This window comes from Carettochelys insculpta, chromosome 21, assembly GCF_033958435.1.
Source record: "Carettochelys insculpta isolate YL-2023 chromosome 21, ASM3395843v1, whole genome shotgun sequence".
Classification (NCBI taxonomy): domain Eukaryota; kingdom Metazoa; phylum Chordata; order Testudines; family Carettochelyidae; genus Carettochelys; species Carettochelys insculpta.
In genome coordinates, this window is record NC_134157.1 from 8,903,157 (window position 1) to 8,930,856 (window position 27,700).

At 50.3% G+C, this 27,700-nt stretch overlaps 1 protein-coding gene across 1 annotated transcript; it reads right to left on the bottom strand.

Annotated features, from left to right (window-relative positions):
• Positions 1-227: 227 nt before the first annotated feature.
• SLC31A2 (solute carrier family 31 member 2) lies at positions 228-26,983 on the bottom strand. The gene is made up of 4 exons (XM_075015493.1): positions 26,881-26,983; positions 10,180-10,246; positions 5,919-6,108; positions 228-1,344 (listed from the first exon to the last, which is right to left on the bottom strand). Exons 1-4 carry the CDS (start codon positions 26,884-26,886, stop codon positions 1,176-1,178), a joined length of 432 nt encoding a protein of 143 aa, XP_074871594.1. The 5' UTR covers positions 26,887-26,983; the 3' UTR covers positions 228-1,175.
• Positions 26,984-27,700: the final 717 nt, after the last annotated feature.

The window sequence follows — 27,700 nt, forward strand, 5'->3', positions numbered from 1 at the left end:
GGCAATACTGATAACAGGTAAGCAACTCTTTACCCAAATTGGTGCTTGACTGCATCCCTTGCAGCTTTGTGAGCAGTTGCTTGCCCTTGGGGAATGGTTGCCCTTCAGGGAGCTTAATTTTTGATCACCACTATCGAGTTTTGCAAGATTTGCCAGCCCTGTGAAAGAGGCCAGCTGCATCTCCCAGTATTGGTATCGCTATAAGAAGACACACCAAAGTTTCCAAGCAATCGGGATAGCTTTATTAAAACTGGCCCTTCTCTTGACCCAGCACATAGCAGGATCCTGTGAGACCCACCAGCACCTGGTACATCCTGGCTTCCAAAGGAGATGAGCCATTGCATGTGCAAGATTCTTAAACCACCCAACTTGCTCCTTTCAGCTCCAGCAGCGTAGGGAGCCGGGAGAGGGGGCCCAGCTAGCTATGCCTCTGCTCTGTGGTATCCAGAGGGTGCTGCCTTACAGCTTGTGCTGAGGGAAGACACAGGGTGAAGGAGGAGTCCCTCTGGGGGGCAGAAAGTTGAGGATTATTTTCCTCCTACTGGCAAGCAGCAGGGAGAGGTGAATGGAGCAGGCACCAAGCCAGCTGGAACCACAAGACACTGGGAGGGAGGGTAAAATAACCTTCAGGCCATCCCCCAACACTCCCATCCCTCCAGCACCTGCTGACAGACAAACTGGCAGTAACATGTCCGCCTGCTGTCAGTCGCCAGGCGAGGGTGGCAGTGCCCACAGCCCAGGTCTCTCAGCTCCCCCAGTCAGCAGGGAAAGGCTCCCAGGATTCCTGAGTGAGAACTGGGGGTGAGTTCGAAGCCACTGGTGGCTGCATTTCCCAGCCTGGGGTGCAGCACATGGCACAGGCTACCACCTCGTGGGGACGTGTCCTACTTGGCCAGGGCAGTGAGGGCCTGCCTGGCAGCAAGGGTCCAAAAGTGATCTCAGAAATGGATTAACTGCATAGAGGTGCAGACCACAAGGGAATTAAAAGGAAGAACTCAACCCCACAGGGTGGGGGGATGTGGACCGTCCCCCATTGCATAAGGATCATTCTCCCACCAGTCATAGACTGTCCCGCCCAAGCATTTTCTCCAGTGGAGCCTCCTTAGTCCTCTCCCACTGCAGATGTTGCGCTCTTCTGTTCTGCAGCCCCCGGAAGGCAGCCCGCCAGGGCACTGCTATCTTGCGTTGAGCACCGGGTAGGCCAGGTAGTAACCCAGGGCGGAACCCACGATCACCCCCAGGAAGATCCAAACGTTGTAGGACATGACCACCAGCATCACCAGATAACCAGTCACCACCTGGGCCAAGTAGAACAGAGACTGGCTGACGTGGTAAAGAAACCACCTGCCCAGACAAGAAAAGCACAGTTACCGACGGCCCGGATAAGCCTTGTTGGTTAACAACATCCCCCAGAGTCAGACTTCCCAGCATGTGCTACATGTTCCAGGAGGGAGGTGCCAGTCAAAGGCGTGTGAGAGTGTAGTGCATTGTGGGTATAAGATCAAATGGGGTTAATCTATGCTTGCAAAGCGCTGAAGGCAATAGGCTGCCTGAGGGTCTGACTCTCCTCTGCTGCAATCGCCTGGTGTGATTGACTGTGTGATTACAGTTTGCTTAGGAAGCACAACGCCAGCTGCAATCTGCCAGCACCAGGCTACCCATGCATCAAGCTGCAGCAGCAAGAACAAGTCCCAGCAGGAGACCTTATTGAAGGCACAGGTACAAACCAACCCGATGCTCAGTAGGAAAGCAAATATGGAAGGCGAGCAGCTTGGCTTACCAGGGAAATCCCTGGCGCGCTCAAACTCAAAAAAGGACGTGTGTAAGAAGTGGAAATGTGGACAGATGACGAACGATGAGTATAAATAAATAAAACTAAAGAGGTATATAAATATATTGCTCGGGACTGCAGAGGAGTAAGCAGGAAGACAAAACACAACTGGAACTGCAGCTAACAAAGAGAAGGGCAACAAGATGGGCCTCTACAATTAGTGTTATCAGGACGGATGCGGGGCCATCACTGGATGAGGCCAGGAACCTGGTAAGAGATGATGTGGGAAAAGCTGAAGTACTTGATGCTTTTTTTTGCCTCAGTCTTCATGGACAAGGCAGCTCTCAGCCTATGGTACTAGACAATGCAGTTTGGGAGGCAGGTGGGCAGCCCTTGGTGAGGAAAGGACAGGTTAAGAGCTATTTACAAAAGCTAGACACACAAATCCATGGGTCTGGATTTAATGCATCCAAGGTACTGAGAGAATTGGCAGATGTCATTGCAGAACCTTTGGCCATTATCTTTCAAAACTCGTGGCAATCAGGAGAGATCCCAGATGATTGGAAAAAGGCAAAGATAGTTCCCATCTTTAAAAAAGGAAAGAAGGACAATCCAGGGAACTACAGACCGGTCAGCCTCACCTCAGTCCCCAGAAAAACCACGGAAGGGATCCTCAAGGAATTCATTTTGCTCAGAAGAGGAGAAAGTGATCAGCAGTAGTCAGTACCAAGGGCAAGTCATGCCTGACCAATCTGATTAGCTTCTATGATGGAGTAACTGGATCCATTCACATGGGCAAGTCAATGGATGTGATATACCTTGACTTCAGCAGTTTTTGATACAGTCTCCCACAATATTCTTGCCTGCAAGTTAGGGAAGTATGGACTGGATAGGTGGATAGACAGCCAGGCCCAATGGGTAGTGATCAATGTCTCATTGTCTGGTTGGGGGGGGTCAGTTTCAAGTGGTGTGCCCCAAAGATTGGTTCTAGGGATGACATTGCTCAATATCGTTATTAATGACCTGGATGAGGGAAGGGTTTGCATCCTCAGCAAATTTGCAGATGACACTAAGCTAGGGGGACAGGTAGATTTGTTGGAGGGTGGGGATAAGGTCCAGAATGACCTAGATAAATTGGAGGATTGGGCCAAAACTAGTTTGATGAGGTTCACCAAGGATGAGTGCAGAGTCCTGCACTTGGGACAGAAGACTCCCTAGCATTGCTACAGGCTGGGGACCAACTGGCTAAGTAGCAGTGCAGCAGAAAAGGATTGGGGATTACAGTGGATGAGAGGCTGGATAGGAGAGTCAACACTGTGCCCTTGTAGCCAAGAAAGCTAATGGCATATTGAGGTGCATTAGGAGGAGCATTTCCAGCTGATCTCGAGAAGTTATTGTTCCCCTCCATTCAGAACTGGTGAGGCCACGTCTGCCGTATTGCGTCCAGTTCTGGGCCCCACCACAGTGTAGAAAAGATGTGGATGCATTGGAGCAGGTCCAGCAGAGAGCATAGAAAATGATTAGGGGGCTGGACCACATGACCTGTGAGGAGAAGCTGAGTGAGTTGGGCTTATTTAGTTTGCAGAAGAGACACGTGGGGGAGATTTGATAGCAGCCTTCAGCTTCCTGAAGAGGGGCTCTCAGGAGGATGGAGAGAGGCTGTTCTCAGTAGTGATGGATGGCAGAAGAAGGAGCAATGGCCTCAAGTTACAGAGGGAGAGGTGTTGGTTGGATATTAGGGAAAAACTATTTCCCCAGGAGGGTGGTGAAGCACTCAAATGCATTACCGAGAGAGGTGGGGGACTCTCCATCCCTAGAGGTTTTTAAGTCCTGGCTTGACAAAGCCCTGCCTGGAATGACTTATTTGGGTTGGATCCTGCTTTAGGCAGCAGGCTGGCCTCAACAACCACCTGAGGTCCCTTCCAGCCCTAGGGTTCTATGATTATACGGCGTTCTGGGCAGGCTTGGACTGTGCTCACAAGCACGTGCTACAGCAGCATCCCTGCTCTCTCCTCAGCTGGCACGATTCTCGCTGGCTCAGGTGTGTGGGTCTGCTGTGCTGAGAGGCTGCAGAGTGGTGACTGGCTGTTCAGCTGTAGCGTGGTAGCTGGGTTAAGCTCTGAAGTAACTATTGCCTTTTCTGTACATACGGGCTCCACCTATCCTGTGGTATCTTAACACATGGACCACTGAGGCACACTGAGCTATTAGTCCACTTGGATCTAGGGGAATGCTCTACCTTGTCATATGCTGTGGTTACGGCCTCCTCCCACTGTGTGTCAGAGGTGGTCTATTTAGTTGCATTTCAAGTGTTAAGTACAGTGTCTGGAGTAAGTGAAAAGCTCTTTCAAGCTGCAGGAAAACAGCGGAACACCTTAGCTGAGCATAGCAACTGGATACTTAGTGGACATGGCCGTCTGATGGAGGGCCACTCAGAGTAGCCAGTATGCAGTAGTAGTTGAGCTGGTCTCTTACCTTTCATAGGTAACCTCCCCTCTGGCTTCCTGAACCGGTTTTCTGTGTCAAAGGCCTAAATTCCAGAATCCCACCATGGTCAAAGCAGAAAGGGACCACATGAGGTAGGCCTGTGTGACTACCAATCGCCCTCCCCTGCTGCAATGGAGACATTGAGGGGGAAGAGCGCTTAGCATTCATTCCCACAACATTCCATGATCCCCTGCCTCAGGGTGGGAGTCAATCCTGCACATGTGAATGAGAGTCTGTCTGAGATTAAGCTAGTTACCCCCCAGTAACATGGGAACAGCAGCCAACAGCTCCTAAAGAGACAGGGAAGGCAGCTGGTCAGCAGATCTCCTCCGACTGGTTGTCAAAAGAACCCAGCTAGAGCAATGCAGCTGGCGAGAAACAGCATAATTCGGCTGTCTTAATTCACAATACAGGCAGTGCCTGAGGGACGATGACATGAATTGGGATTAACTGGGTACGTTTTGATGGCTGTAGCTGTGATGCTTTGCAGGTTACAGGCCAGCCTGGGGCACATCAGACCTGCCACCGTTTGAAAAACCAGAAAAAAAGCCCATAAGTTCCAATGAACAAATGTGTGTACAACTGGGATAAAAATCAGAGCTGGTCGGAACTCAGGCAGCCTGTCCTCTGACAGGTTCCAAACATTTGACGGGGGTGGAGGGAACCCTTGTGAACTGGAACAAAATTTCAAAATCCGCCCCCCCCCCCCCCGGCCCCCGCGGGAATTCTAGAATCTAGCAACAAATCGAAAAGGCTGTGTGTCCCGACTTGCTTATGCTACAGTGAGGTGGAGCCGGTTTTGTACTTTCAACAAGCCAGGGCCCTCCAGATGAGAAGAAACGACCTGGTACTTTTTCACTGAATCTCCTTTTTCTGACGGAAAACGGTTCCCCTGGAACTATTCCAAATAGCACTAGAACCTCTGCAGCCTGAAGTCTGGCTACAGCCCAGCAGGCTGGGGCAGCACCAGGCCTCTGGGCAGGGTGTGTTGGTGATGGTTTCCCTGTTATATAGATGGCTCCATGGCCAGCCTGTCACTGCCCTGCCAAACCTGCCGCTCCCAGTGGGACAGTGGCCCCTCTAGACTTTGAAGAGGAGAGAGCAGCCGAGCACCCCTCACAGCCAAGGGGCAGAGTAAGAAGTCACCTGTTGTGAGTGGGGAGACTTGAGTCAGGTGGAGGAAGGAGGGGGCAGTAGCAGGAAAAGCCAGAGACTGTGTAGGAGCTGCAAACCCTCTGGGAGCAACCAAGCTGCTCCCTGTTGGAGGGGCTGGGTGGTTCCCAGAGGAGGGCAAATGGGGGAAGCAGGAGGTGGGTGAGGGTCGCTCACACAGGGCTCTGAACACCTGCAGCAAGTTCATGTGAGAATTCTCCCTCCTCTGCTTTGCTGCCTACGCTGGCCTGCTCTGTCTGGAGGCCCCCTCCTCTCATTGGTCAGTGCACGGTTAGTCTTTGCCCCACACCTCCAGCTGCTCTTGGAGGAGAGGACGACGCATTCCTGGGATCTCCTACACCTTCCCCTGAGGCAGCTGGCGCTGGCCACTCTCAGAGACACACCCTGGATCCAGTGGGGTAATTCCGGAGGGCCTGTCCCACGCTGGCCTGTGTGCATCCCTCATGCAGCAGGCTAATGCAAAAACCTCAGCCTGGAACTGGGTTACCTTTTGGAGCTGGTGCTTTGCTGCCCCAGGTTTGAGTTGACAGACCCGCTATCTGGCTCCCTGAGTGACTGCTGACTGACGCTCCTGGGGATGGCCAGGAGCGTCCGGCGAAGGAGTTTGGTTTTGCTGATCTTGAGGACTTCATACAGCACTGCTAGCAGCAGAACAACCAGCACGGAGAGCACCATCCCTGCAAGGCAAACACCATTCAGGTGGCGGGTGAGTGAAGCTGATGCTGGGGGAGACAATAGCCTCAGCCTGTGGCCCTGCCCATGCTCCACCCCTGCTCCTTTCAGGCCCTGCCCCCTCCCCACTAGTCACTCTCTTTTTCTCCCCCTCTCTGCTCACCCATTCCAGCCAAATTCTTGATCCCAAATGTAGCAAATGACATGGGGGAGGGGGGGACACAGACACACAGGTCTAAAATTTGGAGCTGCTGTAAAGTGGGCACATAACTGGTGGGATAACCATCCTCAGAGGGTAGTTATCAAAAGTTCACAATCATGCTGGGGTCTGTTTTGGGACCAGTTCTATTCAATGTCTTCATCAAGGATTTAGATATTGGCACTAGGACTGGCAGCTGGCACTGGCCACTCTCAGAGACACACCCTGGATCCAGTGTGGTAATTCCGTAGGGCCCATCCCGCACTGTGCTGTGTGCATCCCTCATGGAGCAGGTAAGTCTGCAGATGATACCAAGCTAGGAGGGGTTGCAACTGCTTTGGAGGGCAGGATCAGAATTCAAAATGGTCTGGATAAATTGTAGAAACAGTCTGAGGTAAACAGGGTGAAGTTTTATAAGGACAATGCAAAGTGCTCCACTTAGGAATAATCAATTTCATGCACACAGAATGGGAAGCAACTGTATAGAAAGGAGAACTGCAGAAAGGCATCTAGGAGTCCTAGGCTACATCTACACGTGAAGCCTACATCGAAGTAGCCTATTTCGATGAATAACGTCTACACGTCCTCCAGGGCTGGCAACATCGATGTTCAACATCAACGTTGCGCAGCACCACATCGAAATAGGCGCTGCGAGGGAACGTCTACACGCCAAAGTAGCACACATCGAAATAAGGGCGCCAGGCACAGCTGCAGACAGGGTCACAGGGCGGACTCAACAGCAAGCCGCTCCCTTAAAGGGCCCCTCCCAGACACAGTTGCACTAAACAACACGAGGTCCACAGAGCCGACAACTGGTTGCAGACTCTGTGCATGCAGCATGGATCCCCAGCTGCAGCAGCAGCAGCCAGAAGCCCTGGGCTAAGGGCTGCTGCACACGGTGACCTTAGAGCCCCGCAGGGGCTGGAGAGAGAGCGTCTCTCAACCCCTCAGCTGATGGCCGCCATGGCGGACCCCGCTATTTCGAAGTTGCGGGACGCGCAACGACTACACGGTCCCTACTTTGACGTTGAACGTCGAAGTAGGGCGCTATTCCCATCCCCTCATGGGGTTAGCGGCTTCGACGTCTCGCTGCCTAACGTCGATGTTAACATCGAAATAGCGCCCAACACGTGTAGCCGTGACGGGCGCTATTTCGAAGTTAGTGCCGCTGCTTCGAAGTAGTGTGCACGTGTAGACACGGCTATAGTGGGCCACAAGCTAAATACAGTAAACTCTTTCATATCCGGCAGCCCTCGGGAGGCCAGATATTCAAATATTTTGGATAATAGAGAGTTATACCTAGCAATGCATAAGGCTACAATAAAAGATTAGATATTAAGAAACAAACAAAAATGTATGCAGAGTACTTTATTTACCAAGAGTAGTATTCTATGCTGTAAACATATACTGTATTTGCTGTATTTATTTGTATTTACTTTCACTATACTGTACTTGTGGAAAATGTAAGTAAAATTCTCTTATGGTTAAAATGCCAGATATTTGGCAGCTCTGGATAATAGAATGATGGATATGGAAGAGTTTACTGTATGAGTCAACAGTGTGGTGCTGTTGCATTAAGAGGAGTGTTGGGAGCAAGACACAATAAGCCATTCTTCCACTCTTCTCAGCGCTCATTAGGCCTCAGCTGAAGTATTATGTCCAGTTCTGGGCACCACACTTCAAGAAAGATGTGGAGAAATTTTAGAAGGTCCAGAGAAGAGCAACGCAAATGATTAAAGGTTGAGAGAACATGAGCTATGAGGACAGACTGAAAGAACTGGGCTTGTTTAGTTTAGAAAAGAGAAGACTGGGAGGGGACATGACAGTGGTTTTCAAGTACCTCAAAGAGGCTTACAAGGAGGAGGGAGAAAAATTGTTCTCCTTGGCCTCTGAGGCTCGGACAAGGAGCAATGAGTTTAAACTGCAGCAAGGGAGGTTTAGGTTGAACATTAGGAAAAACTTCCTGTCGGGGTGGTCAAACACTGGAATAAACTGCCTCGGGAGGTTGTGGAATCTCCATCACTGGAGATATTTAAGAGCAGGTTAAACAGACATCTATTGGGGACGGTCCAGACGGTGCTGGATCCTGCCGTGAGGGCAGGGGACTGGACACAATGACCTCTCAAGGTCCCTTTCCATTCTAGCGTTCTGTGACTCTGAAAATTTCTTTCTGAAGAAGATGGAGCATGTTTCCCACTGCAAGCCAGATTGCAAAGGCTGGACGTGCCAAGGGTACTTAATTAAAACAAACTAACAGTATATTTGAAGCAAATTTTAAATGAAGGTCCTGTAGACTTAGTAACGCACAACAGGTTTGGTCGGTAGATTCAGGGCTGGCACCTACACGTTCAATGAGCTCCTAGCTGCTTAACTGGCTCTTCCACAGGATCAGTGTGAAGCTACCAGATCTGGCAAGCTGGAAGACTTTTCACTTTTATGTAAACACATTCCCTTGCGGGGAGAGCCACCAGTCTGCGAGCTGCAGCAACCGCTGAGGGAGAGCAAGGGATAGGAAGAGGGGAGCGGTCGAGCGCTGAGAGCCAGGAGAGCCCTTGCCTCCCTTTGTCTCTTACCTCCACCACCCATGGCTGGGAGCTCAGCGAGAGAGCCCGGGTGTCCCTGCAGTGCAAGATCCACTCAACCTGCCACAAGGCACTGAGCGCTCTGTGGGACTCTGCCTGGTGTGTTCGGAGGGAGGGACTGGAAGTGCCTCCTTCTCAGGAAGTTTCCTGATCAAATGCAGTCGCTGATCCTCAGCATCGGCCTTTACTGCGGCCTTGCTCCTCTCTTCCTCCCCGCCCCATCCAGGTCCCACCCAGGCTGCAGAGGTCCAACCCAGTAAGAAAGCAGCAGCGGTGCTTCTCGTGAGGTCTGCCCCTACCAGCCTCAACGGTCTCCTCCATCTCCCCAGCTCTGCTCATCCCAGACGGGGCCAGGGCCTCTTCCAAGTGAAGGGCACGAGGTACAAGTCCTTCCTGAGCTCTTGGGCAGAGCTGCCCACGGTCCATTTCAGAGTGGCACCCCTGCCCCATGCCACCCCTTAGCACTGCTGGAGGGGCAGCAGGCTGGTGCGTGATTCAGTGACTGGGCCTCACAAAGCAGTGCAAACCACTGCATGTTCTCTGAGCATCTTCTCCTAAGTCACAGCCCAAGCTACGGCCAAGCCGACGCTCTACCTGTGCTGGAGGAGACATAGAGGCTGAGGTTCATCCCTGTCTTCTGCTAGGCCCTTGCAGCTCTTATTGCTTTATGCATCAATGTAGGGCTTGGGGAGGTAGTATAATGGACAACACAGGCATGTGGCAGCCTCCCTTGGCTCCTCCTTTGTGGTCCCAGCCTCCTCCTGGCCCGTTCTGGAGCAGAGCTGTCCAACTAGGGTGACTTGTCCCTAGCAATGTGTGTCATGCATCCATCCCCACTCAGCCATCGCCTGGACAATCTTTCGGTGGCTTGTCTGGGGCAGGGGGTAGCAGTGGCAGTTCGGGGTAGTCCTTGAATGCCATGTGGAGAGATTTGGGTTAGAACAGGGGATGGGGGACCTGCCGGAGTGTGGAGTGGGGCTGGGGCAGGCAGTTTGTATAGAAGGCTGGAGAAGGGTTTCTCTGTTAGAATTTTTCTGTGCATGCAAGTTCCTATTTTCCCAGCACTGGACTTGTTGTCTGTTGCTACAGCAAAAACAGTGAGTTCACTGAATGGTCCCTCTCGTTCCTGCCTCAGTCACCAAACCAGCACAGATTACAAGTGTCTGCTAGAGTAAACGCTAGCGAACTAATTACCACTCATAATCAGCTGCTCTTTCAGACTAGTTAGTACAAATTACTTTGGTACAACTTATGGGGCTCAGGGACATAAAAGACCCACAGGCTCTGGTTCTTACCTGCTGGGCTGTGGATATTCCAGAAGTCAAACAAAAGGACCACCTGGTCTGAGAAGAAGAAGTGCATCTGAAGACCAAACAAAGGCAAAAGTTAGACACTGGATTGGGGTGGACTATGGAAACTGTAGCCCCATCTCCCACCAGGCAATGCCAGATTTCCAGCTGGAAAGAGAGACCCGTGATTGCTAATTACAGCATCTAACAGATGGTGCCTTTTAAAAATAACAATATTCTTTTTCTTAAGGCAGGTTTGGTGTTGATAAAAGGTGCCAGGCTGAGAGGCCAGGCCAGCTCTGTGCATCCACAGGGAATGGGAAGGGTACGGCCAGTGCACAGAGCAGGGGACACATCCCTGCCTGACCAAAGATGTGACAGGCATGACAAGGCCTGGCAATGTTTTGGGAGCTCTCCCTGAATTCACTGTAAGTAGCTTTGACGTACATTATATTACAAATATAAAGTGTATGTGATATTGTGGGATTGTGTGTAATTTCCTAAGGGGGATGCATGGCCAGTGTGAACCCTGGGAACTGGTCTGAGCTTCAAAGGACTATTTTACACACTTGGCCAGTCAAGAAGGTGCTGTTACGTTGAACCAGGTGGGTTTCCTAATACCTGGAGGGAGGATGATGCAGATTCCCCCTTCCAGACCCAAGCTCTCAACCACTCTTTGCGGATGACCTCTTCCCACGCTCTGCAGATCAAAGAAGGGACTCATGCTGAGTCCACACCACGAACTCGGGCGTGATTCCTCTCCCTGTGGACACATGTTCATTGGCACCAGGCCAGCACAAGTAGGAACAGCAGTGCAGCCACAGAGGGCAGCGTGGGTCATGGTAGTTGCAGCACAACTAAGACAGACCGATGACATGCTCGCCGCTTTCAGACAGTGGTCATGTTCTAAGAAAAGCTGCTACAAGCTTGTGACGACAGGAAGCCCCCCAGGTCCCAGTGGAGTTCATCTGCTGGAGCCCACGTTGGAGCTGCAGGAGAATGTCTGCTAAGCTTACCAGCAGGAGTGTAAGTCCTTTGATTGGTTTCACATGCTTCCTCTGCAGTACTTTCATCTGAACAGTAACTGGGCTTGCTTGCAAAGGGCAGCATGGCAGCTTATGACTCTGGCAATCGCAGGGTTTACAGCCTCCGAGGAGCAAGCACAGCCAGCCTGTCCAGGTCGCCTGCTTGCAGGGGAACTTGCAGTGAACACAGGGACCTGCGTAGCCCATTCTAGAGGGAATGAAACATGGGTCTCTGTCCAAGAGGTGAGGGCTGGGATCCAGCAGCCTCGGAGCGGGTGCCCTTGCTGGACCAAGGTGGGGGAATACAGCTGGAGTTAAATGGACTATGATGGAAGGTGTCACTGTGAAGGCTCAATCTAAACATCACAGGTACTTCTCTGACCCCCATGGCATCTGCGCGCCTCACAAGCTTCAGCTCTGCGAGATGTCCTTATCCCTATCTTACAGGTGAGCAACAGAGACTAAGTGATGTGTCCAAGGTCACGTGGGAAGTCTGTAGCAGAATGGGGGATTGCATCTTGGTCTCCCAAACCCTAACCACTGGGCTCCTGAAGACGGGAAGGACTGTTCAGCCTTCATAGCCCCTGGGATGGGAACGAGGACGCCCACAAGCGTGTGGCTTGGGAAGCAGCTGGTGCCTGTCCGTGATGAACTGGGCTGAGACCAGCAGCACAAGCCATAGGCCACCCAGGCCAGTTTGAAAGAGGAGGACATGACTTGTTCAAAGGCGTTCCCATCCGGCTTGGTGCATGTGGCTCGCGGCTCCTCGTGGTGACAGCAAGGGCCAGGCCGGACCAGCAGAGACGCCATTGTCGTGTGGCATTTCCCTTCCCACGGGTTGCCCAGGGCTGCCTCAGTACAGTACACCTGTGGCTGCTCTGGCGCTCCTCGGGCTGGAGCCAGCTTCGAGATCACAACAGGCCAAACGTCTAGGGGCCGGTTGTGCTCCTGTGGAAACAGGGAGGCGCCAATGGAGCTGCCTCCTTGGCAGCCGACCAGGCAGGGGGAACTTCCTGCTGCAGGAGACCAGCTGCTGTCCTGCCCTCCCTTCTCCTTGAGCTGAAGCTCTGTTGGATCCCTCCTGGAAGAGCTACTGAACGTGTGTCTCCTCGATGGGTTGCCTCCATCTTCCTGTAACCTCCCCATCCCACCCCCACAGCTTGGGGGTCTGTCACTGGCTTCTGTTGCCTCAGGCCCACTTTCGAGGCAGATTTTCTGCAGCCTGGCAGCGGCTGGTGCAAGAGATTTGATTTGAAATGGATACTGGGTGACCGCTGGCCGGCCCTGGGGACTGAAGTCCTCCCTCTCTGCAGGATGAGCAGTTGGGCACAGCATTCCTCACGGGTGGTGGCCTGTGGGTCATTCATTCCCTGAGCCCCACAAGTTGTGCCAAAGTAATTTGTGCTGTCTAACTAGTCTGAAAGAGCAGCTGATTATGGGTGGTAGTTAGTTTGCTAGTGTTTATCGAGCAGACACCTGTAATCCGTGCTGCTTTGGTGACTGCGGCAGGAACAAGAGGCACCATTCAGTGAACTCACTGTTTTTGCTGTAGCAACACACACCAAGTCCAGTGCCGCTGGACTCCGCTCTGGTCAGGCCACCTCTGGAGGTGATGGTGGCTCTTGGCTCATTTCTGAGACTGCCAAGAGAGGAGCTGGGGTGATGGTGGGTCAGGTGATGGTGGGTCAGGTGAGGTGGCTACTTATCTGACCTGTACCCTGCCTTGCTCCCACCCTTCCGCCTTGGCAAGCTTCCGTCACCAAGGGACAATGACTGTGGCTTGCAGCATGTGAGCGAATGGCACTGTCGTCCATTTCCTGCCCTGTGACCCCTGACTGGCCCCCCTCTCTCCTGCCCCGTCCAGCCCCTCGCAGTTCCCTTTCCACACGTACTCATCTCATGCGGCGTCGGCAGAGTCTCTTCCGTGTGACCGCACAAGGGAGAGGGGTTCACTGACGACAACAAGGACCTCTGAGGACGGAGCCAAGAGGAACTCAAGAGGAGAAAGCGAGTCGGGTTCTGCCTTTGTTGCTCCAAAGCTCCACCAGGCACAGACGGGTTGGAGATCATTGACTTGTTTCTGCAAACCTCTCACACCTGCCTGACCAAACTGAAATCTCTTCACTTCAAAGCGCAAATTCTGTTGGATCCAGTTCTGTTTGTTTCTGCTCCACCCGCCGAGAGCCTCTTACAGAGAAGCCACCAGGCTCAAAGACAGAACAGGGTCGGAGGCTGATGCTCTGGGAATGTTGAGCTCAGCCACCTCCAGACTTCAGCCTCACGTTCCTTCGTAGGTTAGAACTAGTGAGTGTGATGTATGCAGTACTCCTGAATTTACAGAGCTGTTTGCAAGCAGGACTAACTGCACAGCATCCTTCGGGGAGGGGCGAGGATGCATTTTATAAGAAAACCGAAGCACAGAGAAGTTAAAGAATCTTGACTATGGCTTCACAGCAAATCAAGAATGGAACCCAGGAGTCCTGGCTCCTACCTAGTTCTTACAAAGATAGCATCATCATCCCCACTTTACAGATACGGTAACTGAGGTACAGAGTCGTGACAGGACTTGCCCATGTGACCTGGCTTGCGTAGCTCAATTTAACACAGACTCAGTTAAGCATGTAGAGCGTGATCCTGACCTGAGCCCTGGCCCATGACTGCAGCCCAGTCAGCACCAGGCTCTCAGTTTGGCCAGCCAACAAGGAGTAACCTGGAGTTTTTCCCTGGAGTGGCAGAGCTAAGGGCAGTGAGAAGCACGCCATGTGTCAGGCAGCTGGCCAGCTGGAGCTGATTACAGCAATCTGCTCAGCCACCTGGGGTTGGTCAAGGCAGTTTCACTCCTTGGAGCAGAGCAAGTGTAATGACCTGCCTTTGTGGTGGTTAAATGCTCTGTGCTGTTTCCCTTTGCAACTGCAGGTCTGGGGATATTCTCCAGGGTGGTGCATTTCTCTAGGGGAGGGACATGGCAGCCGGCCAGTCAGGCTGGGGGAAATCCACCAGGCTAGGAGTCAGGGCCGTCCTCAGGATTTATGGAGGCCTATGCAGTACTATTAAAGTGGGGCTTCTGTAATGGGGTTCAGGGGTCCCCAAGCTCTGCACCCCATCTGCAGGCAGGAGTGACCCTCACTCAGCAGAACAGCGGGTTTATTAGCCAACAGGGCACAGCGTCATACAGAGGAGTCAGCACAGCTGGCAGAGACAGTCATTCCAATTCATGTTGGGGAGAGGAAGCCCCGAGGGGCCCCTGGAGCTGGGGCCTTGCCCCCTCCTTTGTCTCTCTCTCCCAGCCCAGACTAACCCCCAGTTCCAATTCAAAACCCTCAGGTTCCACCTCCCGCTTTGTCTGCAGTGCAGAGGTGTCACCTGCTCGCCATGGTTACCGTCCCCAGGAACCCCACCCCCTCTGTGAGCCACACGTATCCCCTGCTACATCACAGCTTCTATGCCACACAGCAGCCGGGGCAGGGAGGAGATTTAGAGATGTGATTTTTCTAATCTCCAGCAATACGCTAATGAAAGTGTTTAAAACCAAATTTTAAATTAAGGTCCTGGAGACTAACTCAGTAAATGCTGAAACTGACAGGATACACCTGGGGTTGGCAAATGCCAGTGAAGTGGTTTCATTAGCACTTGAATGGCTCTTTCCCAGGTTCTACGAGTAACTCCGGCAGGCTTTGTCCTTTTTAACTAGATCCTCCCCAGAGGAAGCAGAGCCAAAGAACAGGTATAGGAAGACGTAGGTGGGTGGGCATTATGACCCAGGAGTGCCCCAGATTTTTGGGTGTCTTCACCACTGCTTGCTGTAACCTGCCTAAGGGTAAGGATGTCCCTGCTAGGAGTTATGTCAGATTCCCTCCAAAATCAGCATTCACTGCAAAACAGGGGCAAGGTACCAGTATGTATGGGGGGAGGGGCACAGTTCTTTCTATGTTAATCCAGTCGTCCCCTGAGTTATGTGAGGGTTGGGTTCCCACACACCCTCCTAACTCAAATTTGGCGTAAGTCGGGGGCGGCTCTTTGCCCCAGTGGAACATACGTTCTGCAGCCGGGGAAGCAGCAGGTGCACCTGGAGCTCTTTTTGAAAGGAAAGTCCTGGGGTTACAGGAGGCAGCTGGGGAGGGATAAACCTGGTGGTGGGTTGGGGCCAAGGGAGGGATCAGGGGGTTAAGCCTGGGATGCGTTAGGGCTGTAATAGAGACAGGGCCGCGCAGCCCCGCAGGGTTTGAGCTGGAGCTGGGCATGGGGGGGTATTGAACTGGGGCCACAAAGGGCGTGTTGAGCCAGGGACACATCGGGGGGAGGGGTGTTGAACTGGGCCCAGGCAGGGCTGTGGGGATTGAGCCAGGGCTGGGGGAAGCAGGATTTTGAGTTGCACTTAACTCGTGTTAATGCGAGTTAAACGCAACTCAAAATCACACATTTCGAGGGATTCCTGTACATCAATTCGAGACATTCCTGCCACTAAACCAGGAGCTTTCCAAGGTTATGCACTGCAGTGAGCATTTCAGTTGTACCTGTCCCCTGCCTCCTATGTCACATGCTAGTCTGAGGCCGAGGCAATGGGAAATGGTGCCTTTCCAACAGAACTGGCTCAAGCCAGCAAGTTTAAGTTGACCGTAGAACCACAATTCACAGCGGTAGATGCAGGTCAACCCCACTAGCTTGAATCTAGCCAGCTGAGCTAAAGATGCAGTAAGATGTCGGCCTGTGTGGGGGAAAAAAAGCACCTTCCTTCCTTGTCTAGACACAGCCCAAGGTGCAGCAGAGTCAGGAAGTGGACTGATTCCCTACCCAGTATGTGCTGGGAGCTCCTGCACTGGGAATAGGAAGGGCCTGAAAAGGGGGTGTGCTACAGGCCATTTAGATGTCGCCTGAGGCCTGAACAAAACAGCTTTCTGGCTGGAGCTCAGCATCGGACTTGGATTTTTCTCCTAGCTGCCACTTGCTCAATGTGACTGAGCAAATCACTTCCTCCAAGCCAGGAAGTCCTTTCCTCTGAACAGGGAGCATGTCTCTTCAGCCGCGCACAAGGTTGTCCTGCTAAGAAGCACATGAACCACTCCGGTAAGAGCTCTCTGTTCTGCCTACGGATAAATCCATGGCTGCGGCATGGTCCTGCACCTTACTCAAACATGATCCTCTGTGGGCGTAGCTACTGATTTCTAAACCACGGGGCTCTTTCTGGGCCAGCCCAGTGTCATCCAAATACCCATTTTACAAAACCGGTGGTACTTGTTGCAGTAATAGGCTTTCATCATGGTGCAGTTGCACTATGATTACGGCTGATGGGCAAATATCTCGTGTGGTGCCCCAAACCTCCTACGTACATGGTGCCGTAATTGGTTGGATTCTTCTTCCTTTGGCTTTGCTGAAGGGTTAAAATATAAGTTATTCATTCGGAGGACTCTGGAGACGAGGAACAGATTTTACCTTGCTGTATCCAGTGAGTGTTAACCTCAGGATCAAACTTCTTTAGCTACACCAGTAAAAAGTTTTGTGTGTGACTAGAAAGAGCTCCAATTTGGAGAAATGCCTGAGCTACCCCAAAGTTATACAGCACTCGTGCCTGGTCTCCATTAGCATTTCAAACAGAGTGAGCTAAAAGCCCATCATTTTTTTCAGTGAAGGCCTAAACTCTCCTTTGCCAATTATATGCCACATACAACTGCCACACTTGTTAATGACATGAGCAAATGAGGCATTTTGTACCATAATCTCCATAATGCATCTGCAGGGACCTGTCTGGCCGAGAAAAATTGCCTAATCAATGTATGTATTCATCCAGTACACAGGATCTAATTATATGCTTAGTTTGTGCTTTGTGCAAAGCATATTATCACCTGTAATTGGCTCTTTCTTTTGAATTTTCTTTGGCAGCAGATTTTTAATAATAGTGTTTAAATGAGACTATGTTCGGACTTGGCATACATAACCCATCAATCCCAAGCGCTTTACTGTGTCGGTAGCACTGTGTTCCACTTGCAAACGGGAAAATGTGCAGACAGAATTGAGTGACTTGCCCAGATTGTGTCAGGCAGCATTTGAACCCAGATCCCAGGGCATCTGCAAATTTCACCACCTCACTGTTTATTCTTTGTTTCCAGATCCCTTATGAATCTGTTGAACAGCCCCAGTCACAGCACAGGCCGTGGGGGACACCCCTATTTATTTCACTGCATTCTTCCCACGAAAGCTCATCACCTAACTAATTAGTTTGTTAGTCTTTAAAGTGCTACAGGATTGCTTTTTTCTTTTGTTGTCTTAATCACCCTGCCTCCCTCTAGAAACAAATTCCCTGCTGCTCTGCTTCCAAATTCCTCACCTCCCACTCAGCCCATGCTGAAGTTAAGAGCTCTTTCTGGGGCTAGGGTGAGCATCAGACCCCTGGTCCAAAATTTGGGGAGGAGGGGAGATTAGAACCCTTCCCCTTCCACCTACCTCCCAAATGGTGCCCCTGTCTGCAGACCTATCTCCCAGTGTAGCTGACAAAAGAACGCTGCACCTCTTCCCCACCAAGGCCACCCAGCGCAGGCTACTGCCTTCCCTGGGCTTGTCTTCACTTCCGTGAAGATTGACACAGTCAGGGTCATTCTTCCAGAGTTTGATTTCATGCAGCTGGTAAAGAAGTGTGAAATCAAACACTCTGGGGTTGGCAGTCGACCCCCTGTATTCCTGCTCTCGCAAGGAGGTCGAGGGGAGAAACGTTCCCATTGACCCCCCTCAGCGAGGACAGACCGGAGCTAGAATTGCATATCTGCCGTCGACTGTAAGGTCTAGTGTAGACCAAGCCTCAGCCGTCACCTCTGTTGGGCTGTAATACTTTGGTCTAACTTCAGCTGTTGGGATTAGTGTGTGGGGTGTTGGGGGGTTGTGACCTAGAGGAGATCAGCCTAGATCAGCAATGGGCAAGGTAGGCTAGTGAATGGGCCAAATGAGCGGCCTCCTTCATCTCAGTGAGCTGCAAAACTGTTGTAACCAAGACACGCTCTTAAGCTGGAGAGTTTTGCTCACTGTGCTGGTGTTCTCTGTAGTTGCAGGGTGTGCTGACCAAAACATAGCAGGACTTTGTTGGATGCAGAGAGAGCTCATGGCTCTTTCAGTCAATGATGTGTGAAATCAGCACACACCTCACTTCATGTGCCCTTGCTTTACGTGTGTGCCACTTTAATAGTACTAGTAGGAAAAAACTACACGGACAGACACCAGCCGTACCTGGCAATCCTGTGCATGAGCAACAGGAAACAAAATGTTGGGGGGCGGGTGTCACAGGTTGCCCATACCCTGCCTAGACACTATGGTGGTCCCTTCTGGCCTTGAATTCTTTGCCTTCTGATGAGGGTTTTTCCAGGAAGTGCAGGACCCTGCCTGCATTGTGCTGTTCTCTAGCTAGTGAGACTTCCTACCCAAGCCTGTTCTGCTTTCACCTCAGAGGTTATAAACACCATAATTTCCCACAGTTATAAGTTACTATACCACCCCTTCTAAAGTAGCATGTCTATTGTCAAGGTGAAGGCAGGACCAAGCAAGCAATAGAAGACACACACACACACACCCCACCCAGCAATAATCTTACCAAAGATCAAGTCCTCCTCCACCCCTCAACTCCAACAAGGGCTCTGGCAAGTGAAGGCTCCTTCAACCCCCAGCCAAGGGACTTTTCTGTAGTGATGAACTCATAACAGCTGTTCTGCACAGCCCAGACCAAGCACCCCTGGGAATTTGGGAACCCTACCCCCATGCAGCTCAAGGCTTTGATGTTGGGATTCTGGGAACAGACGACGGGCTGCTCCACAGGCCATAGCTTTGGAAGGTTGGCTCTGGAGGTAGGAATTTGCATTCACCTCTTCCCACATATTTCTTAGGAAACCCTCTCAACTTTATTTGTCCCAAAGGTTCCCTGGTGTCTGGTATACTTTAAAATAGTTGGTGGAAGCTCATAACATTTGCCAGGCTTTATGCTGGCTGCATCCTACCACCCCTTCCTGAGACGTTACAGAGCACTCCACAATACCATGGAAGCTGTGCCTGGGCAATGACCTGGACTCCAAAGATACTTAAAATTCATTCAGTAAGGCTTTTTGAGACCAGCGCAGGAAATTGCCATTTCTGTCATAAATGCTGCTGTAGACCTGGCTACCATAGACCAGGGAGACAGAGCACCTAGAGCAATAAAGCCCCTTCTGTCACAGAAGCTGCTCCAGTGCTACAGGGTACAGGCACAGCAGCTATCCACTCTTGCACCTGTAGTGTAGACATGGCCCAAGTGTCACCATGCGAAAAGCTAGATGGTGACAGACTTTTCCAAGACAGGAAGCTAACCCATTATGTAGCTCAGGGCAGATGGAAAACAGTGACACTAATCATCAGAGAGGTAGCCGAGCTAGTCTGTATCTTCAAAAACAACAAGAAGCCCTGTGGCCCTGACGGAGCAGGTCTTGGCCCAGGAAGCTTATGCTCCAAAATATCTGTTCATCTGTAAAGTGACCCTAAGAGTGCTGAAGTGCTCAGACTACAAGGAGCACTGACTGGACAGAGCCCAGTAGTGAGTGTTGCAGACAGGTAAAACACACAGTCCTTGACCCAATGATTTTACGATGTAAAATCAGACATGACACAACAAACAGTCATTGGGGCTGGGTCCAGCGCAGACACTGGGGATTTGGCCATTAGTATTATCTAAAGGAAGTCACTTCATTAGGTTAAGTGCAGGGTTAGCTAGACAAAGGCTTCTCTACTAATGCAAACTGCACCCAGGCCGTTTAAGTCAGTTAAGAGTTTTAAGCTGGTGCAAGCCACTGTTCCCTGGAAGCTGAGCACTTGGGCGGCCAACCAGGAGAGATTCAGGCACCGCCCAGCTGATTAGCAGAGCACCCACAGCCGGCAGCCTGCATCTCCACTGGTGGTGCACGTGCCTTACTGAACGTAACCAAGTGTCCTGAGCACGTGGATGGAAAAAAAATGAGTGAACACTGGTGCAAACCCCCATGTGGGCACACCTGCATCCGTTTCAAAATGGCTGTATCGATTCTCTAATTACACGAGTGGGCCGGTCTGCTGATGGTAGGGGGACAAGGGACCAATTGCATCAGGGCCCAGATGTTCTAAGGGGGTGGGAGCTGCAGGCTGCCGCCACCACCATTACAGAGACAGTGGCGGCCGCTGAAGCACCTGACCCCTTTGAATTGCTGCTGGAACGCCACTCCACAGCGTGTGACACTGCAGGGCTGGGGCCTGCTGCTATCTGGGCAATGTCCAGGGTCTGAGGTCCCGCCCCTTCCCAGGGTGCAGAGCCAGCTCCCCAAACCTCCTGTATCCCACACACCTAGGGGTGGTTCACTGTCCCTTGCATTAGCAAATAGACCATTTACAGAGAGGATGAGTCACCCCTACAGCCTTAGCTGAGAGCCAGCTGGCTTTTAGCTCAAACTGTAGAGGCTCCTGCACTAAACTGTGGGCGGTTATGTTTGCCCCGGGGCCCATGATGGGTGTCAGCCCAGCTGTGAATAGTGTAATGAATTTATACTGAAATCCAGCTTAGTGTCACAGGGTGCACACCGGCACTCAGTTAAACCAGCGCAGCTTTGGTGTGTCTTCACCGCAGCGTTGAGGTGAGGTATCTCCAAGCAAGTTACTCTCAGGTCAGCCAAGCTCAAGTGAGTGGTCACTTTACTAAACCATGTATAGCTGCCGCGTCCACAGGGGCACCGCACTCCCTCATGTTCTGTGCGCTGCAATTAGCGGAGCCTGGCTTTCCAGGCAAACTGGGGGAGAACTTGTCTGAACTTTCTGGGCACGGGGAGGAGAGGAGAAGGCAGTGGAGGATTGTCTAGTGACAACTGGATGGAGTTCACACTACAAACTGCCTGTGTGAGCAGCTGACAAGCAGAGTTCCCTCTACTTTTTTCTATCTCTGGGTGGAATAAATTTTGTTATTGGCACCCAGGCATGGGTGGATGTGCACCACCAATAGAAACACAAGCTGCCAGCAGCACCTGAATCTTTCCTGGCTGGCCGCACAAGTGCTCAGCTTACAGGGCACACCGTTGACAATTTTTGGTAACTTGAACCTATACACCCGGAGAGGCAAGTCAATTTCAATTATGTGGATTGCAAGGGCTACAATTAAGAGAAATACCTGAGCTGTAACTCAGGTTAATTTTGCAATGATGACAAGCCTACAGGAGGTAGCTCAGCCATTTGTTAAAATTGCACCTGTGTAACTTTAGTTACACCAGTCTAATGCAGACACGTAACACCAATGATTTCAACTAACCTGTTTGAAGCAAGGTTTCAGCGAGATGAAATAATTTAAAAAGAAGTAATTTCAGTTGCACAATACATGTTTTCTACACTAGACCAGACCTAGGGCCTGCACCCAAGAGCCCAAAGCCAACAAAGTAAGAGATAGCAAGGTTAGGTTGCTTGATTTCCCCCCTCCTCACACCCACTTGCGTTCCATCCACTGATACGGAAGTCAGTCTTGTTTACAAGTCACTTCCTTCATTGCAACCAAAACCATGCGCCACATCACATGCTGAAAAAAGAACTAGAGAGACAGATTTTTCCTGTGTTGCAATTCCCTTTCGGGGAAGCACACATGATGTTGGAGGGGGATTTCAGGTCAGTATGTGGCAGCTTTTAACTAATAATACTTTGCATTTACATGGCACTTTTCACTAGAGAACTTTAAAACAATTTATTAAAATATTATGGGGCCTTTTTACAGCTGGGTAAGTGAAGAGAGGTTAAATGACTTGCCAAAGGCCAAGCAGTAAGTCAGCAGTAGACCTAGGAATAATCCCAATTGCCATCCTCCCGCTCTAAAGCTAATTAAAAGCAACACATTCATGTGGCTGTCGGGCTGTTCTACAGGATTTGGATGCAAACACATTTAACTCATTGATTCTATTTCAAAACAGTGGTGAGGCCGCACGGGGCAGTGGTTAGGGTTCTTGTCACTGGTTTAGGCACTGAGTGATTTGGGACAAGCTGTCCTTGTTCTGTGCTTTGGTTTTCCCATCTGTAAAATGGGGCTAACTAGACCATCTTTTTTAATTTTTGAGATCTAGGGCTAAAAGTACTATATAAGAGCAAGAACAATCATAACTTATTGTGACATGATGTAGTAGGAGGAGAGACACAGGGCTAAACTAACAACCCTCTATCTCAGATGGCTGCTAAAAGACTACATGACATTTCAGCCACAAAGAGGTAAGCCTAAAGGCCAAAAGCTTCAGTAGCTATAGGGGGTGAGTCACTGAGCTATAGAGGGCCAGGTCCTCAAAGGTATTCAGGTGCCTAAATCCCTGTGGACCATGGTTGGTAAGTATCTCTTTTCACTAGAAATGAGCCTCAGACCAGAACAGTGGATCCAAATATTCTTCGCCAGCTGGGAAAATCTGGACTTGATTTTGGATCTGAACTTGGGTGGCTTGGTTCATTTCTGCTTTTTAAATCTCTGTATCTGATCAAAATGAGGTATTAGCTCAACTCTTGATGTTATGAATTTAAATGATCAGACAGCTGAATCATTCCTTGATAAGCTAATACTACCCACTAATCAACAGCAAATGTTAATTCACTGAATTTCTTAGTGCTAACATTGAACGGTGGCATTCAGAACAGCCCTGCAAACAGCAAACATTAAAAATACTTGTGAAATATCTACTGTGTGCACGTGTTAGCTGCTTTTCTAATTTGCCTGTGTGTGCTTGATTCCTTTGTGTCTCCCTGCACCAGCAGGCTAAACAAATAGCTGATACCTATTCAAAGGTAAGACATTGCTGTCTGGAGTGTTACCATGTTTGCTGTTGCAATATCTCAACGCAGCTTGGTCTGCACCAATGTTCCCTGGAAGCTGAGCACTTGGGCGGCTACAAGGGAGAGATCCAGTTGCTGCCCAGCCAAGTAGCAGAGCGCCCATGTCCACCCACAGGGGGCAGCATGCGTTTCTGTTGGTGGTGCACATCCACACACACCTTAGCGCACATAAAATATTTATTCTGCCCATGAAGAGGAAACGCTGGTCTGCACATAGCCCAGTCACAGCCACCAGTGTGGCTGCAGCAAGACCAATGGGAGAATTCTTCCCCCACTCTAGTTACCGTTGCTCAGGGAGGTGGATTAGCTGCATTGAATGGGGGGAAAAAACCTTTTCCCATCATCGTAGGAAGCATCTAAGCTACTCCGGTACAGCTGCAGCTGCATGGGTGGAACACTTGTGGTGTAGACGTTGCCCCAGCCAAGTCCACAGACATCCGCAGATCATTTTGCGGATGCAGAGGCCAATTTTGTATCCTCAAAGGGCTCTACTGATTCAGCCCCCCGGTTTCATTGGCGTCTTTCCAACTTCCGTGGGCTCTGGATTGGGGTGGGAGTCAGGCTGGCATCACAATGCTCACAGATATTATATAACCTAGCAGTCATTGGAAAGAACAAATTCTATAACCTGGAGTGACTCAGAAAGTCAGTGTTTTTCTGTGGGAAGTACCAGAAACCCCAAGACTAATTCCCAAATAGATTAGACGCTCTGTATACCGCTGGGAACAATCCTGAATGGATAGGTGGCCGTAGTTTAGATCCTTATATTCCAACTTCAGAGATTCTGTTCCAGTTTTCTTATCACGAAAGGAGATTGCGTGCTAAAATGCTGTCTGGTACACGCCAGGCGTGCTTTACAGGAACACAAATATCAGGATACCGTCCAGGCACAGAGCTCCCAGTCTACAGGCAGATACACGAGCAAAGCTGGGCTTTGTACTGCTACAAGAAAACCTTCTACACATAAGGACAGTGAAGCTCTGGAGCCACTTCCCAGGGTGGTTGCGGACCCCATGCTACTGGAGGATTTTGAGAACAGGTTAGATAAGCACCCGTCAGGAATGGTCATACTTGACCCTGTCTCAGTGCAGCAGGCTGGACTAGATGATCTCTTGTGGTCCCTTTTCTGATTCTGTTACATTGCAGTTACCCTGCATGAGCAAAACAAGCTATGCCAGTAAAAATGCAGCTTTGTCACTACAGCTGCATCATTACTAGGGGCTTTAGCCGGCTTGCCTAGGTTGGTCAGGGATCGCAGTTCTTTGCACCTGACCAGCATAGCTATTTGGCAGAACTCTGCAGGGTAGACCTGGCCTAAGGAAACCGCGGTGGGGCAGGGAGGAGGAGTGAGAAATCCGCAAATGGCTAATGGAAAAAAGTTTTCATCAGCAAAATGCAAACGTTGAGGAAATTGGTGATCTTTGGAAAAGTGGCCAGATATCATCTACTTATTTTGGACTTGGGGAAAAAAGTTGACCCTCCCCGTTTATTGAGGACCCCTGTTCTCACATGTGCTGCTTCACATCTTCATGTCAGTGGTTACTCTGGGGTAGGCTTAACTAGGGTTAAATGTGCCAAGCACCTCTAATGGAAAGGGCAGCAGAAGCACAGTTCTGCACACAAGCAAACTGACATGGGTAGAATGGAATAGTGGGTAGCTGAAAGCAATCACGCTACAATAGGAGTCGGCAACCAAAATAGCAAGAAGAGCCTTTTTTTTTTTCAAATTCGGTAGAAATTCAACAATTCAAGAGCTGCAATGTAAGTGAATGTGCGACAATCCTTAACAAATAACATCAAACCTTACTTTTTATAACCCCTGTTTTCAGCACAGCGCACATGCAATGGCTGTGAAGCACTGGAGCTGGGCCTTTTTAAAAAAAAACCCATGGAGCGTCTACACACAAAATGTGCCCTTTTGATCTGAAATCAGAAGACCCCGGCCCTTCTTCCAGCAGCCCTCTTCCTTTCCCAGCTGAGGAAGAGCGCCTTCTTCCAAACGATTCTTTCCAAAAAAGCGTGTGTAGACTTTCCGCAGGCACTTTGTTCGTAAGAGCACTCCTTAACGACGCTGGATTTTTTGATCCCTGTCATGTTCTTTCGAAAGAGCAGGAGCTGTGTGGACACTCTCTATACAAAGAGCAGATTGATCTTTCAATCCACTTTTTTGTGTGTGGACACGATCTTTTGAAAGAAGTATTTTTGGAAGATCTCTTCCAGAAGAACTTCTTTTAAAGGATCACTGTAGTGTAGACACAGCCAATGCTTCATAATGCGATATGTATTTACTGCAGGATGTTCACAAACTTTTACATATTCCATTTCCTTACACTTTACATGTGTGTGTTTTGTAGAATCCTAGGGCTGGAAGGAACCTCAGGAGGTCATCTGGTCCAGTCCCTTGCTCCAAGCAGGATCATCCCCAACTAAATCATCCCAGCCAGGACCATGTCAAGCACTATCTTCCTGACTTGCACTCCCGAGGCTGCTTTAGTTGCGCTAATTATACTTAATGTTTAATGTCAGTTCTCTTTCTTAAAATGTAGGTTCCCCTTCATTGCTGGAGCAAGCTTCATAGCAAGCTTCCACTTCCTTTTCAAAATCAAAACTAACACAGTCAAAACATAGACACAGCATCATATCCCACAACACACTGCACATATTAAAGGGGGAGTTATCCAGTGTTTTGAGATCACATATGGTTTGCTATTTAAATATGAGTTGTTCATTGTTGGGCTGTTAGATGTTCACCGTTTATTGAAAATAATCAGGGTTTTTTTTTACTTTGCAATTACAGTATAGTGTTAGGAGCCACAAAGGAGTCCTTAAAGAGCTGCAGGTTGCAGACCCTTGTGCTAGGAGGAGAGACTCAGGAAGTCACAGACCCCAAGCAGAGATAATGAACAGTGATGACACAATATGAAGCGGGGGAGGGGCTAGAAGTTACCAAGTACCGCACCCTTTGCATCCAAGAGAATTTATTTTCATCAACCTGTCTCCTTAGTCACAGAGAGGTAACTGTGTTAGTCTGTAGCTCAAAAACATCATTTTTTTCCAAGTCTGAAGGGAGGATCTGCCCCATGAAATCTCATCACCTAATATATTATTTTGTTAGTCTTTAAAATGCTACAGGACTGCTTTTTTGTTCTGTCTCCTTAGCACGCTCCTAGTGTAATTCCTTCTTGTAACCAAGCCCTCCAGCTGCTGCCGGCAAACAGGAAGATGATTTTGGGCTTAAAGCATCAGAGGGGTCGCCAAGTTAGTCTGCATCTTCAAAAACAACAAGAAGTCCTGTGACACCTTATAGACTAACAGACAATTTGGAGCCTAAGCTTTGGAGGGCAAAGACCCGCTTCATAAGATGCAACTGACAAAGCATATCTTTGCCCATGAAAGTTTAGGCTCCAAATTATCCGTTAGTCTATAAAGTGCCACAGGACTTCTTGTTGTTTATGAGCTTAAAGTGCAACAGGGAAATAAAAATATAAAATGTTGCCAAGATGTGACAGTTTTCCAATCAGAAGCCTCAGTCACCATCCCCTCCTCCCCCCCGCACGCTGGGTGGGAGAAGGGAAACATCCGCCTGAGCACTGACACACACTGCCTCATGCTGTCCCTAATAAAGTTACTGTATCAGCCCCATGCTGGACTGCCCCCGGGTCCGTGCACAGCCCGCAGCAGAACCTTCCCTGTGCAAAATACAAACCGGCCCTCGGCCAGCCACTTCCAAGCGGACCGTGAATTAAATGCTATTGTAAATCTGCCGTTTGCATTTTAAGGGGAGCACGGCACGCATCGCCTGTCTCCAGCCTGTGCCTGACAGCCCCGGAGATTTCGAACAGCTGCTCTGAAAGGGACTTACCTGCATCTTCGTGGCTTCTGCACCGCTCCTTTGCAAAGGCGGCAGAGCAGAAAGGAAGGGAGTCTGCAAACCGAGCCCAACCCCGCATGCGATCGCTGTGCCGCTGCCCACTCCAGGCTGGTAAATTGCGGCTTCTGTTTCAATATAGGTCTCTTGCAGGCTGGAGACAAGCACGTGGCTTGCACAGCATCCTGGGAGTTGTAGTGCGGTGTGGTTCCTACACTGGATGGGATCCAGGGAGCGATTTGCATGGGGGCGGGGGAACCCCTGTTCCTGGCACCTGACACGTTCTGGAAGCAGTTTAAACTATTTTAATCACTAGTGTAATTCATGGGAGTAGGTTTGGTTGAATTTCTTTGGGCCCTTTTGCAACTTACTGACAACTTATTTAAGCTGGAAACTGACACCTAGCCTAGCAGTTCCTGTCCTTTTCGAGCTGGCGACCCCTTGTGACAACGCAGTAAGACTTTGTGACCTAAGAATATTCAAAGCCGCGGGGGGGGGGGGGGTCTCCCTGGGAATATTTTTGTACAGCTTGATTCTGTTTTACCCCACTCACAGCTCCAAACCTGACCCCAAGCCTCAGGCTTAAACCCCTCACAGCCCCAAACCCACCCCCTTTGGTCCCAGGTTCAAACCCTCACAGCCCTAAACCACCTCCCACCTACCTCACACAAACTCTGCTGCTGCCCCGCACTGATCCTTCACCAGGCCACCACCTCCTGCATGGCTTCCCTCCCTCCACTCCCTTCCCCTACCTGCAGCGTGGGCAGTTCCCTGAGCTGCCACGCTGCAATGGGACTCAATTTAATTGGTTTAA